This window comes from Nesoenas mayeri, assembly GCF_963082525.1.
Source record: "Nesoenas mayeri genome assembly, chromosome: 4".
Classification (NCBI taxonomy): Eukaryota; Metazoa; Chordata; class Aves; order Columbiformes; family Columbidae; genus Nesoenas; species Nesoenas mayeri.
In genome coordinates, this window is record NC_137540.1 from 24,065,183 (window position 1) to 24,079,842 (window position 14,660).

The following is a 14,660-nucleotide window of genomic DNA, read 5'->3' on the forward strand; positions in this document are numbered from 1 at the left end:
CAAAAGGAGAAAGGAAGGATGCAAGACTGATGCCTTCATGGGCCATTTCCATCCTAGCACACCTTACCAGAACCCAGTAAAATTCCCCCTTACTGTTAAAAGAGCTTGAAAGTGAAAGACCATGAGACAGCGGGGATGCTCTAGCACATGCACATCATACTTCAGAAACACAGACCTCATTTTTGTACAGGCTCAGTCAAATGTATTGCATGGCACTCCTGGATCTCTGCTAGCCCAACCTGTCACTGGGTAAGAGACCAGAAGCACAGGAACAGGCAATGCCACTGTGTTTTAAGTCGAGCAGGAGACCAGCTTGGCTGAACAGGGAACTCCTCCTCAAGAAGAAAAAGAAATCGTATCATCTGTGGAAGCAAGGTCAGGTTTCGCAGGAAGACTACAGAGCTGCAGTTTGTATATGCAGGGAGAAGACACAATATCCCAAACCTCAGTTAGAGCTGAAACGGGCCAGCGTTGTGTCAGACAAAAAAGAAGGACTTTTAAGTATGCCAACAGCAAGAGGAGGTCTAAAGAAAACATTGGACCAATACTTGTCAAAGACTGTCACCTGACTAATAGGGATGAAGGAAAAGCAGAGGCATTCAATGCTTATTTTGCTTCAGGCTTTAACAATACTGATAGACCTTAGGCTGCCTGATCCCCTGAGTTCTTAAAGACTGACCAGCACTCGTGGACTCCTAAGCCCTCAAAAGCAGATTCCCAGGGTACTCTGCTAAATAGTTCCCTGAATAGCTTAAGGTTTGCTCTCCTGAAGTTCAAGGTAGCTACTCTGCTGTCCTTTTATCTCATTACATTGAAAATTTTGAAGTCAACCATTTCATGATCACTGTGGCCAAGACAGCCACTTACTATTACATCTCCCACGAGTCCTTCTCTGTTCACAAATATCAAGTCTAGGAGGGCATCTTTCCTAGTTGGCCCACTGAGTACTTCTGACAAGGAAGCTCTCTCCTAGAAACGTCAAGAATTTCTAAGAGCTGCTTGTCACAGCAGTATGATATTCCCAGTTGATGTCTGGGAAGTTGAAATCTTCCATAAGAATTGATCCAGAAACTTCTGTGATTGCCTATAGAATAACTCATCAATGCATCATCCATCATCCTGGTTGGGCAACCAGTAGTAGATACCTCCTACAAACATCTCCTTTGTTTTCCATCCCCCTAATCCTCATCCAGAGGCTCTCAGTCTAACACTAGAACTTCACCTTGTTTTGTTACTAACCAACATCATGGCACTATTGGATGACATATATAAAAAAGCAGCAATTGTAAAAGCAGATTAGGTCCTGCCCTCACAATGCTTTTAAAAAGTTATCTGCACACAGCACTGCTTTCAAAACAGACGAGGGATTGTGTCAGTTGTCGCATTTCGTTGAAGTCTGGCAGGTAGGCTGCAGTTTAAGCATTTACCAAAAGAAATGGTATAGCTGGCACATCAAACCCAGCCTCTTCTGAGGCCTCTGCTTATACAACCCAACTCTCGCTTCACTCTGGCTCAAGTAAGGCATGGGCGATGACTGAGGTTTGAAGACCTCTGGAGTGACAGTCAGACAGACAACGTGGCTGCTACAAGTCCTGCCTAATCTAACAGTAGTCTGACAAATCACGAGAAAAGCACATACCACCAACCCTAAAACAGACATCAGAAACTGCACATCAGGGGCATGATTCTCTGGGGCCTGTTCTGAAAATACCGTGTATATGTCAGCATCACTCAAACACGTAACTCATTATCAGGGCACCATCAAAGCACAGCTACACTCCCGCCCTCACCCATTCTCCCCAGCCATTACTCTCACTTTGGAGAAGGGCCACAACTGTTCCCTGAAAAGAGAAACCCTAGCACACAAAAGGTTTTCCAAGACTAATCACTTTCGCTCTGATTTTCTTGTATATCCAGATTCAGCTCTGTTTTGTGCTGTAGAACATGTAGATAAACAAGACATCTTCAACTGTGTTTGGGTGAGTCAATCTAGAAGCTTTGCAAATAAAATTAAACTACACATTGCATTACAGTTTTCAGATAACAAAAAATCTGCTTCATTTTCATTGGAATTTTAACCTCTTAGCCAATCAAGAGCATTTTTTTTTGTCAAACACAATAAAAACACAGCCAAAAGATTCAGCAAACTTTGGTTTATAATGTGGATTGCTATCAGAAGGTGGCATACTCTGATCCTTTTCTAGTATTTCTACCATCGGTTATCTTGTTTGTGATCTACACTTTCATATAGGTTTTAGTAAGGTTTTCTGAACACAGTGAACTGTAAGAGACAACTACCTTCTTTTTTTTAAAAGAAGGAACTGTTGCCTATAGGTCTTAAAGTCTATGCCTTTGCATGTGAAGAGCTGACTATAATCAAACAGGCCACATGCAGTAACTTGCTCCTTCAGCACCATGAATGAACAGTTTGCTAAATAAAATAAGGGACAAAACTGTCAATGGCAAATATCGAGGACTTCACCAAGAGTGAGAAGGACCTTACAATCTAGCATTTTCAGGACAAACCATGCAGGATTTGGTAGAAGAGGAGAAGCGTAACATCTGTTTCTTTCCAAAGACACCCACATTGCAAATGACAAAGTCTGTAATTGAACTGCTGGAGGGTGAAGTGTAGTGGATGTGAGATGAAAAGACATGCTGCCCCAAAGTTTGTTTCCTGCACACAAAATTCACCCTGTTCATGTGCTTCTAAGGTAAAAGAAAGGAAAGCTAGGGCTGGAGTGAGGAGGAGAAATAAGTTACAAGGTTTCTGGGCTTTGTGAGAGTACCTCAAAACTGTCAGTGGATTGGCTTACATTAGCTGTGGTCCACATTATATAACCATGTGCTTTTCCACTGGCCCAAGAATGTTTAACAAACCAGAGGAACTGTTTGAACCCACGGGACACAAGCATGTCTGCAGGAGATTTTTTAAAATGCATGGTCTCAATTATGCGACTTTAAGGCACCAAGTTCTCTTTGTATGCTTTTTCCAATAAAAGTCTCAGAAATGCCAGGGAAGCACTATCCGTGCCAAATTCAACAACAGCAAGTCTGAGCACATTCAAGCCCATCCTGCAGGTCTGATCACTTCAGCTGTGATCTGGGAGAAGACAAATCTGTCACTCACATAGAGGAGCAGCAAGGAGGCAGTGGCTCCTCTTAATGTATCAGAAAATTGGTCTCACCCTGAAGCAGTCCATAGCCTCAGCACCCATAAAAGCTGCATAACCAGAGGTGGGCCTCAAATGGTTCAGGCAAGCCATGCTCCCCCTCTGCGCCTTGCTTGTGCCTGCCCAGCAAGGGCACTAATTCCTCCAGGAGTGCTAACTGATGACACCAAAGGAGAAAGGGGAACACTTCAAGGTTAGGTACATCGAAGTCTAATTATGCTGTTACTAAGGGTTATTTAATTAACAAACTCTAGAGGGGAAGCAAAGGGCAAGAAAAGTCTAATGATGCAGCACAAATGTCAAGGAGACACCTGAATGTTGACTGCATTTCAGATCTCCTAGTCCTGATCGCCCTGTGTTAAGCAGCCTCTACATTTTACTTGCATTCACCTCAGGCGCTGGTGCTCTCGGAGGGTCGTTTGCTTCACTCTCACTCGAGCTGCTCTCTGTCTCCGAGTCTGAAGAGCTGTCTGAGTCACTGGTGCTCCCTGACTCTGGGCTGCTGGAATGTGCTGATGCCACACTCTTGGGCTGGGACTGTAGGGCACTGCAAGGCCACCAGGAGATAAAATTAGAAGGCAGCATGGGTGAAGGTTACTTACTTATGTTATCAACATAGCAGGATTAAAAAATAAAACTGAAACCCCATGTTTTGGTATTGAGAGGAGAGAGGAGAAGGCCAAGGGAATACATTGCCATACTTGAAAGATAAAGCACCGGAATAAAAAACCTCTGGAAATAATAAAACCTTCAACTCCAACCCAGTCAAACAAGTACATAAGCAGGATGTCACTGCTACAACATGAAGCTGCATTTAGCCAAAGTGGAGGAAAAAACAAAAACCAAACACACCCAAAAACCACAACACCAAACAAAATCACCCCCCCTCAAACCTACAAGTGCATTTCTGCAGTCTCAACCCTAAAAAGAAAAAATTCCAACAAAGGCTAACAGGGCAGAAATGTACATTCCAGGATGGTTTCTCGTGTTTGTTTTAGCCCCCTTAAGTTTTCACTTCTTCATCCATGTTCCTTGGTCTAGGTGCTGTAACTGTTAAGAGCCATGTCAAGCATCAGCAATTTTTGCAACACCTACCCCTACTCAAAAGTTATTTCCTCCAGCTCTGGCAACTGGCGTGGATGGAACTGAGAAAGAACCATGACTTACACACAGCTTTCTTGTTTTGAAATAGGCTTAAGAAATTAAAACGTTGATTTTTATTTTCTTTATTTTGAAAACCGTTTCCCACATCAGCATCAACACATTTTTATGATTTGAAAGCAAGTTCTTTGTTCATCCAGACTGACATCGTGAGAACACTCTGTTTCAAGAGCTTGCATAGACAGTGGCTCACGCCAAGAATCAGTGTGCCCTTCTGCAAGTCTGACTTGGTAAAACATCACCCTATGCTTGACAAACACAGACATCAAGCCAAAAATGTATCAGTACCCTCCTACAGGAAAAATTCAGGGCTTCTCCACCTTTCTAATCCAGGTACATGTCTGTTCAGCCTACCTTGAACATTGCTTCTGATTTACAGTACATGGCAGGACTTGCTTACAGCCCACTGCCTTTTCAGGAGGAGCTGAAGCAGCTTTAATGAGTATACCTAATCTTTTTTTGTTCTGCACCTGCTAGGCTGTTTTGGGCTTCCTTCTGAACTAAAACAGGACTCACACCTCACTCATCATTACTACAACTGAAAATCCCATCGGCCGCAGCATATACATTACACTGGTGGAGGGGAAGAGGAGAAAAGAAGGGAAGGATTGGGGATATAGATATACAATTCTGGTTCATAGGCAAAATCCAGCATACCTGGATTATTCATTTCTAGTAGGAGCTCTCCATAAAACCCCACACAATTAAAGCCATTTTTCAACAACAGCTTCAGCAGCTAGAAAACAAAGCTGTATCTATGAGAGAAACCAGGAACCCTTTCCCATCTACCCCATACATAAAAAGCAGTTTTGTTTTTCCTCATTATTTGGTCTAGGTAGTAGTTTGGGAACAAACCTGTACCTTGGAGGAGCAAACGAAGAAGGTGGCTTTTCAACAACCTGTTTTGTTGACAAAAACAAAGAGGAGAGGGGGAAGAAAGGTTAGCTTAAGGAGCTCAGAACAATGCAACAAATTGTGGTGATTTAAAGGGATATCTGTGTGCCTAGTGTATAAAACATCTAAAACTGACTTGGTCGTCACCACTCTCTTCACTATCACTGAGCTGCAGGTCGTCCTGGAGCATTCTGAAAGACAACCAGAAGATAAATATCAGCCAAGGCAGACACATTTTCAATCAGCAGACACTGAAAAAGTCTTGGTTTGCCCTTGCCAAAACAAACCAACCTCCCACATCCTTTTTGAACACTGGGCATGCTCAATTTGCTAAACCCTCACATAACCTGAATAAATGATAAAATGATAACACACAACCCAGGCCCTTTTACTGGCCTTTCCAACTGATCTCAAAACATTTTGCAATAGAGGTCAGTATCACTGGCTGCCATCTACAGACAACAAAGTCGAAGTTCTGCAAGGAGAATGCTCCTGGACAAAGGGTCTCTACCACGCTAACACAGCAGGGCTGGGTGGAAGAAGTCTGATCCTTGTACAGCCAGAGACTGGCACATTATTAGCCTGCACAGGCTGCCCAAGGGGCAGAAAGCATCATCTTTGCACCAAAAGCTCTGCATGTTCACACTCTATGCTCTCACGGGCTGCAAATACTACTTCTGTCACAGGGCTTCTCTTTTTGCTGCCGAAGTTTCCTAACACACATACATAAGTAAATGCCAAAGTCAAACCCATCTCCTATTTCTTCTCTAGACAGTGAACTTCATGCTCCTGCACGTCTTGGCGGTAACCATAACATCAAGCAGCTCTAATACTCAAAGCCACTTACAAGCAGGGAAGCACAAACTCGGTTTTACTATTGCTAGATTAGAGAGCAGGCTGTCTGCGAATGTTTCCAAAAGTGTAACTTAGTCCTCAGTTGGTAGGCGGTTAACTACTGCTTCCAATTTCAACACGTTACCAAAGTCCTCAAAAGACTGGAGGGGAATTTGCAAGGAGGGACCCAAAGCTCTCCTAAATTATTATCGCTCTCTTTGGCAACCATGCAGGCATCCCAAAAGCAGATGGAAAACAGGCAGGCAAAACTCTTGCTATTCAGAAGTCTAGTGATTCAAATCTCAAGACTAGCTGGAGACCAATTCTTCAACCCAGAGAAATACACAAGTCTCATTCCAAAAATGGGATAAAAAACCTTGGGAACCAAAACAGGGATTTTAATCACTCAAGTCAAAACTCTGTTTATTTCAACCTCATTTCAAACTAAGGGCTCTCTATGAGAAGTTTTTCTCATGCCCAAATAAGAGAAATAAGCCTCCCATCCCTCACGACAGCAAATTTTATAGCAAGAAAACAAATGTGAAAAATCCCCAGTGAGCCACAGAACCTTGGAAAAGTGGAAAGACAGTTAGCGTCCCTGATCCTTGTTAGGAAAAGAAAAACTACACAAACCTTCACACCCTTCCAAGCCTTCATATCAAGTTATGAACAAAGCAAAAAAGATTTACAGCTCTGTGTGTCATGCCTAATGACCATGAGCAGTTTGCTTTTATGACTCTGTGACAGTGGAGTAAAAACTTTGAATAAAAAAATTATTCCCTTATTTGAATACTATCCCCACTAAGTAGACAAATTATTTTACACTTATAGCAAAGCTGCTGACGTGCAGCATTGAAACAAGACCACATTTACTGCTGAAGCTGGGCATGGTCTCACAGTGAACAACAATTCCACAAACCAGAAGTGACGAATCCCAAGTCCAAATTAAATTTTAAGAGCAATTTGCCCATTGGTCAACAGATAAAAATCTATTTTAGCAGTCAGTAATGGGTGCTCAGGGTTGAACAGTAACTTAGGCTCTCTCTCAGTACCTTTTAACCTCTCCAAGCATCAGATTAAAGTTCCATAATTCACAAGAAAGACTGTATCTTCCCTTTAAACAGAAAGCTACGTCATTCCTATTAGGGCTAATGGAAATTACACATACAGAGTCAACAGAGAACAGACTCAAGCAATTATTCATAAGGTTTTTGTTGCTGCCCGTTTTATGTTTCCTTTCAATACCAGTTACAAATCCTTCTCTTTCACCATTTCAGGAGAGAGGCAAGCTCCCTTAAAGAAAACTATGGAAAGCACAGTTAGTTATTTCCTGATATTTTAAAGCATTTCTGCTCGTGCAGAACGCAAATCACTCTACTTTCTAGGGCACCTCAACCCAACCTAGAGCAAGCAAGCTCACGAAATCAAAATGGAGTCCTACAGCAAACTCCACACCTACCGACAGTGATACGCCATAAACTACAACACATCGATTAAGCAGGACTGGCTGACTATTGTTACATGTTTGTGGCCCCATCCCTTCTTTCTAGGAAGTAAGACAAATCCTTCAATCATGGGAAATTACTAGCACGGCTTTATGGAGGAGATCTGTGATGAGGCTTCACCATCTCAACTGCTGCATACTTGGGAGTGAGTTGTGCTGAGCCTTTCACAGCACTAACAACAGAGGTGGCTTCTCTTACATCTTTACTATTTTCATAGAAGTAGTTTCATAAAAATACGTATTTTGCTGTGGACGTCTCTAAAGGAAAGAAATATTCAAAACACTAATACTAGAGTCCTTTGGAAAGACAATTTCAAATACATAAACCCAAAAGCTAACATTTTTTTAAGCAAGTTGAGATGCTAATGCTCTTGCGATTAAGATCTGAGCATGCAGCACCCCTAAATGAACTTCACTTCAGGAAGTGCCATACATCTTTGCTATGAAAAATCAAGACTTTTTGCCTGAAATTGAATATCCACCTAATGAGAAGACCCAAAATCTTCAGTCTCTTTAGAAAATGACACTCAAACAGCGCTACAGGCTCTTTTCACTGAATGACATGCTGCATGTCAAAACTCCCATCTTCCTACATTGCTGTCACCCCATCTGCTTGTACTATTAAGCTGGAGAGTTTCAGCAATCCAATTTAATCTTTTACTAGTTATGTTGCCAGTTCAGAGGTTTTTTGTTTGTTTGTTTGTTTGTTTTCTCTTGTGTTTGAGTGATGGGCTGTGCCTGTTACTGTGCTGAAGGGCTAAAGTAAGCTGTTTTACTTTTACATTTGTTCACCAATTGTTACAGTTCTCAGTTTGGAAGGCCAGAAAATAGAAATGTTTTCTTCCTTTTAAAAAGTCTTTTGTCTAACCTTTTTATTTAAATCTTTGGACCTAATAAGAAATGTTACATTCTTGGTTTGGCAAGGTGGATACTTTGTCACATTTTCCTTCCAAATAAGATAGAGTTGGCAATTCTGGAAACCAACTGAACATGCTTATTAGATGGCTCTCCTCTTTCTAATGGATTTTATTTTGAAGTTGTAAGCCCCTTAAAACAGGATAGAACGCAAAGATGACTTATGTCAGGGTGTCCAAATAATAAGAGAGACAAATTAAGTCCTCTTGTCCTCCCTTCCCCAAGCCCAGACAAACTCACTACTTGCACTGTACCAACAGCAGTGTAATAAATCAATGCTAAAGCTATTTTTCCAATTGCTAAGTCTTTTGTGGAAACATGTTCATGCAGCTGCTACTGCGCCATTCAAAGAAAAATCCTGGCTTCAATAGGGTATGTTTCTGCATGATTCCCCTATGAATCAGACTTTACTTGAGATTAAGGTTGGGACTTCTGTTCTTGCCCACGGAGCAGGATGGTGTGAAGAAACCCCAAAGGTCTCTGGTGTCCCTCAGTGCAGAGTCAACCCTTCTCACACAGGTGACACCTCCTGCAAAGGTTCTGGCCCCACTGTCCCCGACTACCTCTCACCGATGCAGAAGAGGCTCTCAGTACCACAAGGGCTGCTCTGTCTAAGCTTTTTTTTTCCCGCAACCCATTAAGGGAAGCAGTCCTTCAAACGTAACAACGAACACACTTCCAGGGATGCTAACAAGTCCTGAGACTGTTTTTGGGTCCAGACTTCTGGACTACAGATGCATTCCTTTAGAGGTAAGAGCATAACACAAGAAAACTCTACCTAGATCTTCTTTGAAATCTTATTTATCTGTTTGTAATTAAAATGACTGCCTTTTTCACCCAAGCTGATGGTAAATAACATTGCAACTACTTAACTTCAATTTAAGATCACGGAAGAAGACTAAAAGTTTAAATGAGTCACACTTTGGCAAGGATAAACAAAGCCAGTTTCCCCAAAACAAGGTTTCAACAAATTGGTTAATAGCCTAGTTAAAGAAAATAAATCTGCTTTAAGAATTTTAAGGTTTTAATTAGCTGAGGAGCTAATAGATGCCTAGTTTTCACTTGATGGCCCTGTTCTTTGCAGCTTATATATACACCAGTCTCCCTGTAAAGCTATTTAAAAAGAGCTCTTTTAGTGACAGAAGCAGCGCTAAAATTAATATCCCTTGCCAAACAACCCTGCTGAAAGCACAGGCTGGTTCCTCTCTGCCAGCTGGGTTAAAGATGCATACCAAGAATGAGCTTGGCATCTCCCCTTTCAAAAAAGAAGGGCTACTTCCATTCCAGTGCAGCCAGGTGCTGACTTTGGGGCTGTATTCAAGAATGAAAGCCATCTGGGAAACCCTTGCACGCTCTGTAAAGCTGAATGCTTAATTTGGGCATGCAGATGCACCGGGATTTCAACCTCTAATTAAGCAGCACAAACGCTGTTTGTTTTCAGTCAGCTACACTTTCTAAGGCGAGCTACTCATGGCAGCTGGATTTTCAGACAGCCACGTGGGCTTTGAACAGCAAAGAAAGAAAGTCCTGTTGTGCAAATGAAAACAAAAACAAAACAAGAAAGAATGGATGCAGAAGTTCAAGGGAAAGATGTAGAGGAAGTCCTTCAGCAAATATCATTTCTCTCCATTTTGGACGTAAACCTAAGCCACTCTGTTCCTCCTGCTTCAGCTGCCTTTGTCAAATCGTGGGGACGCATGTCCCTGGTAGACAAGTGCTGGCTCTCAGCCTCATCCCATAAGGATGCTAAGCAGACGGGACATGGGCTGAGGATAGAGCTACATACCGTGCCCAAATTTACAGGTCTCTGGGCTGAGATTTTTACAAGCAGGAGACAAGAGTTGAAATAAAGGCAATGGCTGTAGGGTAGCTGAGGAGGAAGGCAGAGCCTGGAGCAGCTGAAAATAGTATTTTTAACAGCACAATGAAAATGCCAATAAATCATTTAGGAGGAGCAAGCTGGGGTAGGAAAAGGAGGAACAAAACAAAGAATGGATTAAGGGAGCAGGTGACTGCTCAGCATGATAAAATCCCACACTCCCAGCCAGTGAGGGCTCCTCTGCACCATGCTGGAACAGCACCAAGAGGCTTTACTGATATTACTGATCCTGAGAGTAAAATCCTACCAACTCAACTGAGATGGAAAGATACTCTTCCTCTCGCTTGTGACTGTCCCAGTTTTGTTGGGGTTTGTTTGTTTGTTTTTATTAAATTGTTCAGGATAAGGAAAAAAAGTGGAATAAGCTTTGTAGTCTGTAGTTTGCAGCCTTCCATGGAACAACATATAATGGAGTAACATGAGATCTTTATATATCACATGAACTGACAGGCGTTTAATAGTTGGGCAATTGCCTTGTACAGGGACCACTTAGCCTTCCAGGCGTGAAAAGATTTCTATTCATTACTTGAGGCTCAGAACCTATCAATGCTGCCATCTGGCCAGGTTAATCCTGAAAGACTCAAGTCAGCCCTCACAAAACTACTTGCAAGCAATTTCTGTAATTAACCTAATTAATAGATAACCACTTTCACCTACTAGGACAGCATTAAGTTATATTATTGTGATTACGAATCATTTCCACCAACTTAAAATTTCCTGTTGGAGCAATTAATTTATTAGTTTGCATTCCTTCCTTGCCTTGTAAAACTTTTGTGATTACACACAAACATCTTACACTGAGACTCAAATTCTAAGAACTTTCTTCTGAGAGAAAATGTAACATGATAGGGAAAAGACTAAATATATAAAGAAAAGTAAAAACATACACATACTATCAAAAAAAGCCACAGAAATTTCATCTTCATCTCACTTTGCACCTAGCTGACATGATTAGAATATAAATTGAGGTTTTTAGAAAGTCCTCCATAAAGGGATATATTTTTTTCAAATATAAAAGTCAAATTAAGAACACTTTTTAGAAAACTTTTCCTTGGGCATTTGCAGGAAGTTATACCATATGATATCTTTTAAATTTCACATCTAGTTTTCACAGTTATCATAGCTGTAGCTTTACCAGCCCTCAAAGGCTTCAAAATGATACAGAGAATAGATCAGTTTGTCTTCCTTATAATTTATGTCAGTTGAACGCATTATTAGTAGTTCAAATATGACAAAGTGTGACAAGATGTTAAGTAGCCACAAATTAAAAGAGAAGAAAAACCCCACAATCTGGTACATTCATAGTTGGGGTTTTTTTCCTTCAGAATTGTTTTGTTTATGACTATTATAATCATGAAACAGTAACATTTCTGTTGGTGAAAACGCCCTGCATTGAAAATTTCTGAGAAAAATCAGAACTGATAAAACTTTAATCTCCAGAAACATCAAGTAACCCAAATTTTAATTAATTCCAAATTCTTTTAAGTAACTGCATAGTAGAGCACAGGAACTGAGTCTCGTTACTTACGATGTTCTTGGCTGAGAACTAGGCAACGTTTTTGAAGGTGCGTCATACTGTTCTGTAAATCAAAAATGAATCAGTTGGGGTTTTTTTGCCTCACTTGTAGCATATTTTACCTTATGATCTCTGAGCACCAAATTAGGAAGTCACTTTCTTCCAGGATGTAATTTTTTGCCACTGAGATTATTCATCACTCCAAATGCAGTTTCCTAATGAAATACTGTTTTATGTTGAACCGCTGCCTTAATTTGTAGGTAATGAACGTGTACAATCTCTTAAGCATTTTCTAAATTAATCACTGTTCAACAAAGCACAAGAAATCATGCTCCTTAATCAATATAAACATTTGACATGCTCCTCAACATGTAACACACAAAACTATCTGTCAACTTGTACATAATGGTGTGTTTTCTTCGGATTTCTACTTACTCTGATTCTGTGCTACAGATCCAACATGCTGTGATTCCTAGAAAGAAATGACAAAGTGCAAATTGAGAATAAAATAAATAATCTCTCTCTTAATAGCAGCGTATAGATTATCTGTTCTCCACATGTTACTTACTGTAATAAATGCTTCGACTAACTTGTCAAAGTATGACTTGTCTAATAGTTTAAGCTGGTCTGGCAAAGCTTAGCATGGACAGAAATTATACATGCTACTGCCACCAAAAAAGTGTCACTAGCACATTAGTGCTATGTACATTTTTTAAGAAATATTTTCAAAAAAAGAGCTGCCAAACACTTCTGTTTAACAGTCAGCAAATAGTGTTGTTGACAATAAAAATAATAAAAATAAAGCTGGTGGTTTGTTGTTTTTTTTTTTTTTGGTGCTGCAACAGAAGTGCTTATAATGTTTCTGAAAAGCAGTCACATTTGAAGACTACAATTATAACAAATACGCAAGTCATGGAAACATTACTCATTCATCCCCCCCCCCCCCCCCACCCCGGTTCAAACATCTCGCAATTTGATAAATACAAAGCTTGCTTAAAAATATAATAAAAGGAAAGATAGTTATGCTACCATATAGCCCACTCAAAAACAGTTACTCTGAACCACAATCTGATCTAATTCTCAATAAAACAATACATTGCAAAGCAGTTGTTCTATAACTCAGGATCCATTGTGCTTTAATGTATCTGACTTAATCTAAAGATAAACTCTCTCAACAGCCTTTGTCTGCGAATGGGGGGCAAAAATCAGATGAAAACACACAAAAGAGTGAGAAAGCTCTCTTCTAATTTATCAAAAGCCCTAGCAAAAAGAGACAGTTTTACCTTTGTTGGGAATGGAAATTTGGAGGGCTCTGCTGTACTGGGCGTATGAATAGCTGTCAGAGGAGGTGGCCATGAGTGGGTCATTTCCTGGAACAAGATTGAAAAAAGTGGCTTACAGTGCTTTTGCTGATAGACATAGGTGAAGTTTTATGCTTAAGAAATTCACATGGATATACCAAAAAAAGTCTTTGTGAACCCACAAGCACGAGAGACAGTTCTGCAGCAAGAAGCTGTCCTTTGAGCGCAGCACACAGACCACAGTGAGGACTTGGCTCCTTTCCTGCAAGCATTCTTGCCTTGCCCAAGTAACAGCAACCTCAGCAAAGCTTGTAGAGACTTAAGTACTTACTGTGTTTGCAGGATAAGTCCTCAGCCTTACTGCTATCGCAGTTAATAAAGGGGAAAGTAAATAAAACTCATATATGAGTAGTTCTGGGGTTTTTCAAAGCACAGAACTCTCCTGTTATGGAAGTTCTGACATCCCCTTACAGCAACAACGCTCCAAAAGGCTTTTCCTAACTTGAGGTCAGCAAGAGTGCTCCCACCACCAGCTATTCTTGATGTTATTCTGCCTGAAACACCGGATTTTTGCTCCAAACGAGCAATATATCTTTGACACAGAGCTCTAGGACACAGTTTCAAACCAGAGGAAGAGACCAGCCACAGGTCCAAGTGAAAGCAGAACACAAACACCATGGCTGTGGGACAGGGCTCAGCAGGCTCCAACCTGCCTCTTCTGGCACCAGCTGGGCCCCGCCCAGTGTGCTCAAGCCTTGGCTTGCACTGCAACGAACACAGGCGAAAAGCCCAGCACAGACACCACCTTTGTCTTCAACATACAGAATCACAGAATCATTTTGGTTGGAAGAAACCCTCAGGATCATCGAGTCCAACCATAACCTCATCTAAATCTAGCACTAAACCATGTCCCTAAGAATGTCATTTAAACGCCTTTTAAACACTTCCAGGGAAGGTGATTCCACCACTTCCCTGGGCAGCCTGTTCCAAAGCCCGACAACCCTTTCTGTAAGGGCATTTCCTCTTGTCCTATCACTTGCTACTCTGGAGATGAACACTCTCTATGCTACAACGTGATACACTAAAACACTTCAATAAATACTTTAATATTTTAATACTTTAAAATTTAATACTTTAATAAATAAATTAATTTCACAGACTCACAGAATGCTAGGGATTGGAAGGGACCTTTAAAGATCATCTAGTCCAAACACTTAGATGAGGCTACACAGGAATGTGTCCAGGCAGGTTTTGAATGTCTCCAGAGAAGGAGACTCCACAACCCCCTGGACAGCCTGTTCCAGTGCTCTGGCACCCCGACCGTGAAGAAGGTTCTTCTCATATTTAAGTAGAACTTGCTGTGTTCCAGTTTGCACCCATTACCCCTTGTCCTATCATCGGTTGTCATCAAGAAGAGCCTGGCTCCATCCTCCTGACACGCACCCCTTACATATTCATAAATATTAATGAGGTCACCCCTCAG

The 14,660-nt window shown here is 41.1% G+C and overlaps 1 protein-coding gene across 1 annotated transcript in view; it reads right to left on the reverse strand.

The window, feature by feature from the left end:
• Nucleotides 1–14,660, reverse strand: part of AFF1 (ALF transcription elongation factor 1) — a 103,539-nt gene that overhangs the window by 20,221 nt on the left and 68,658 nt on the right. Inside the window, exons 5-10 of the mRNA XM_080343533.1 lie at nt 13,160–13,246; nt 12,312–12,348; nt 11,889–11,940; nt 5,365–5,419; nt 5,196–5,233; nt 3,564–3,720 (exon numbers count right to left, since the gene is read on the reverse strand). Of these exons, the coding sequence (XP_080199659.1) occupies nt 3,564–3,720; nt 5,196–5,233; nt 5,365–5,419; nt 11,889–11,940; nt 12,312–12,348; nt 13,160–13,246 (426 nt within the window). The remainder of the gene's footprint in view (nt 1–3,563; nt 3,721–5,195; nt 5,234–5,364; nt 5,420–11,888; nt 11,941–12,311; nt 12,349–13,159; nt 13,247–14,660) is intronic.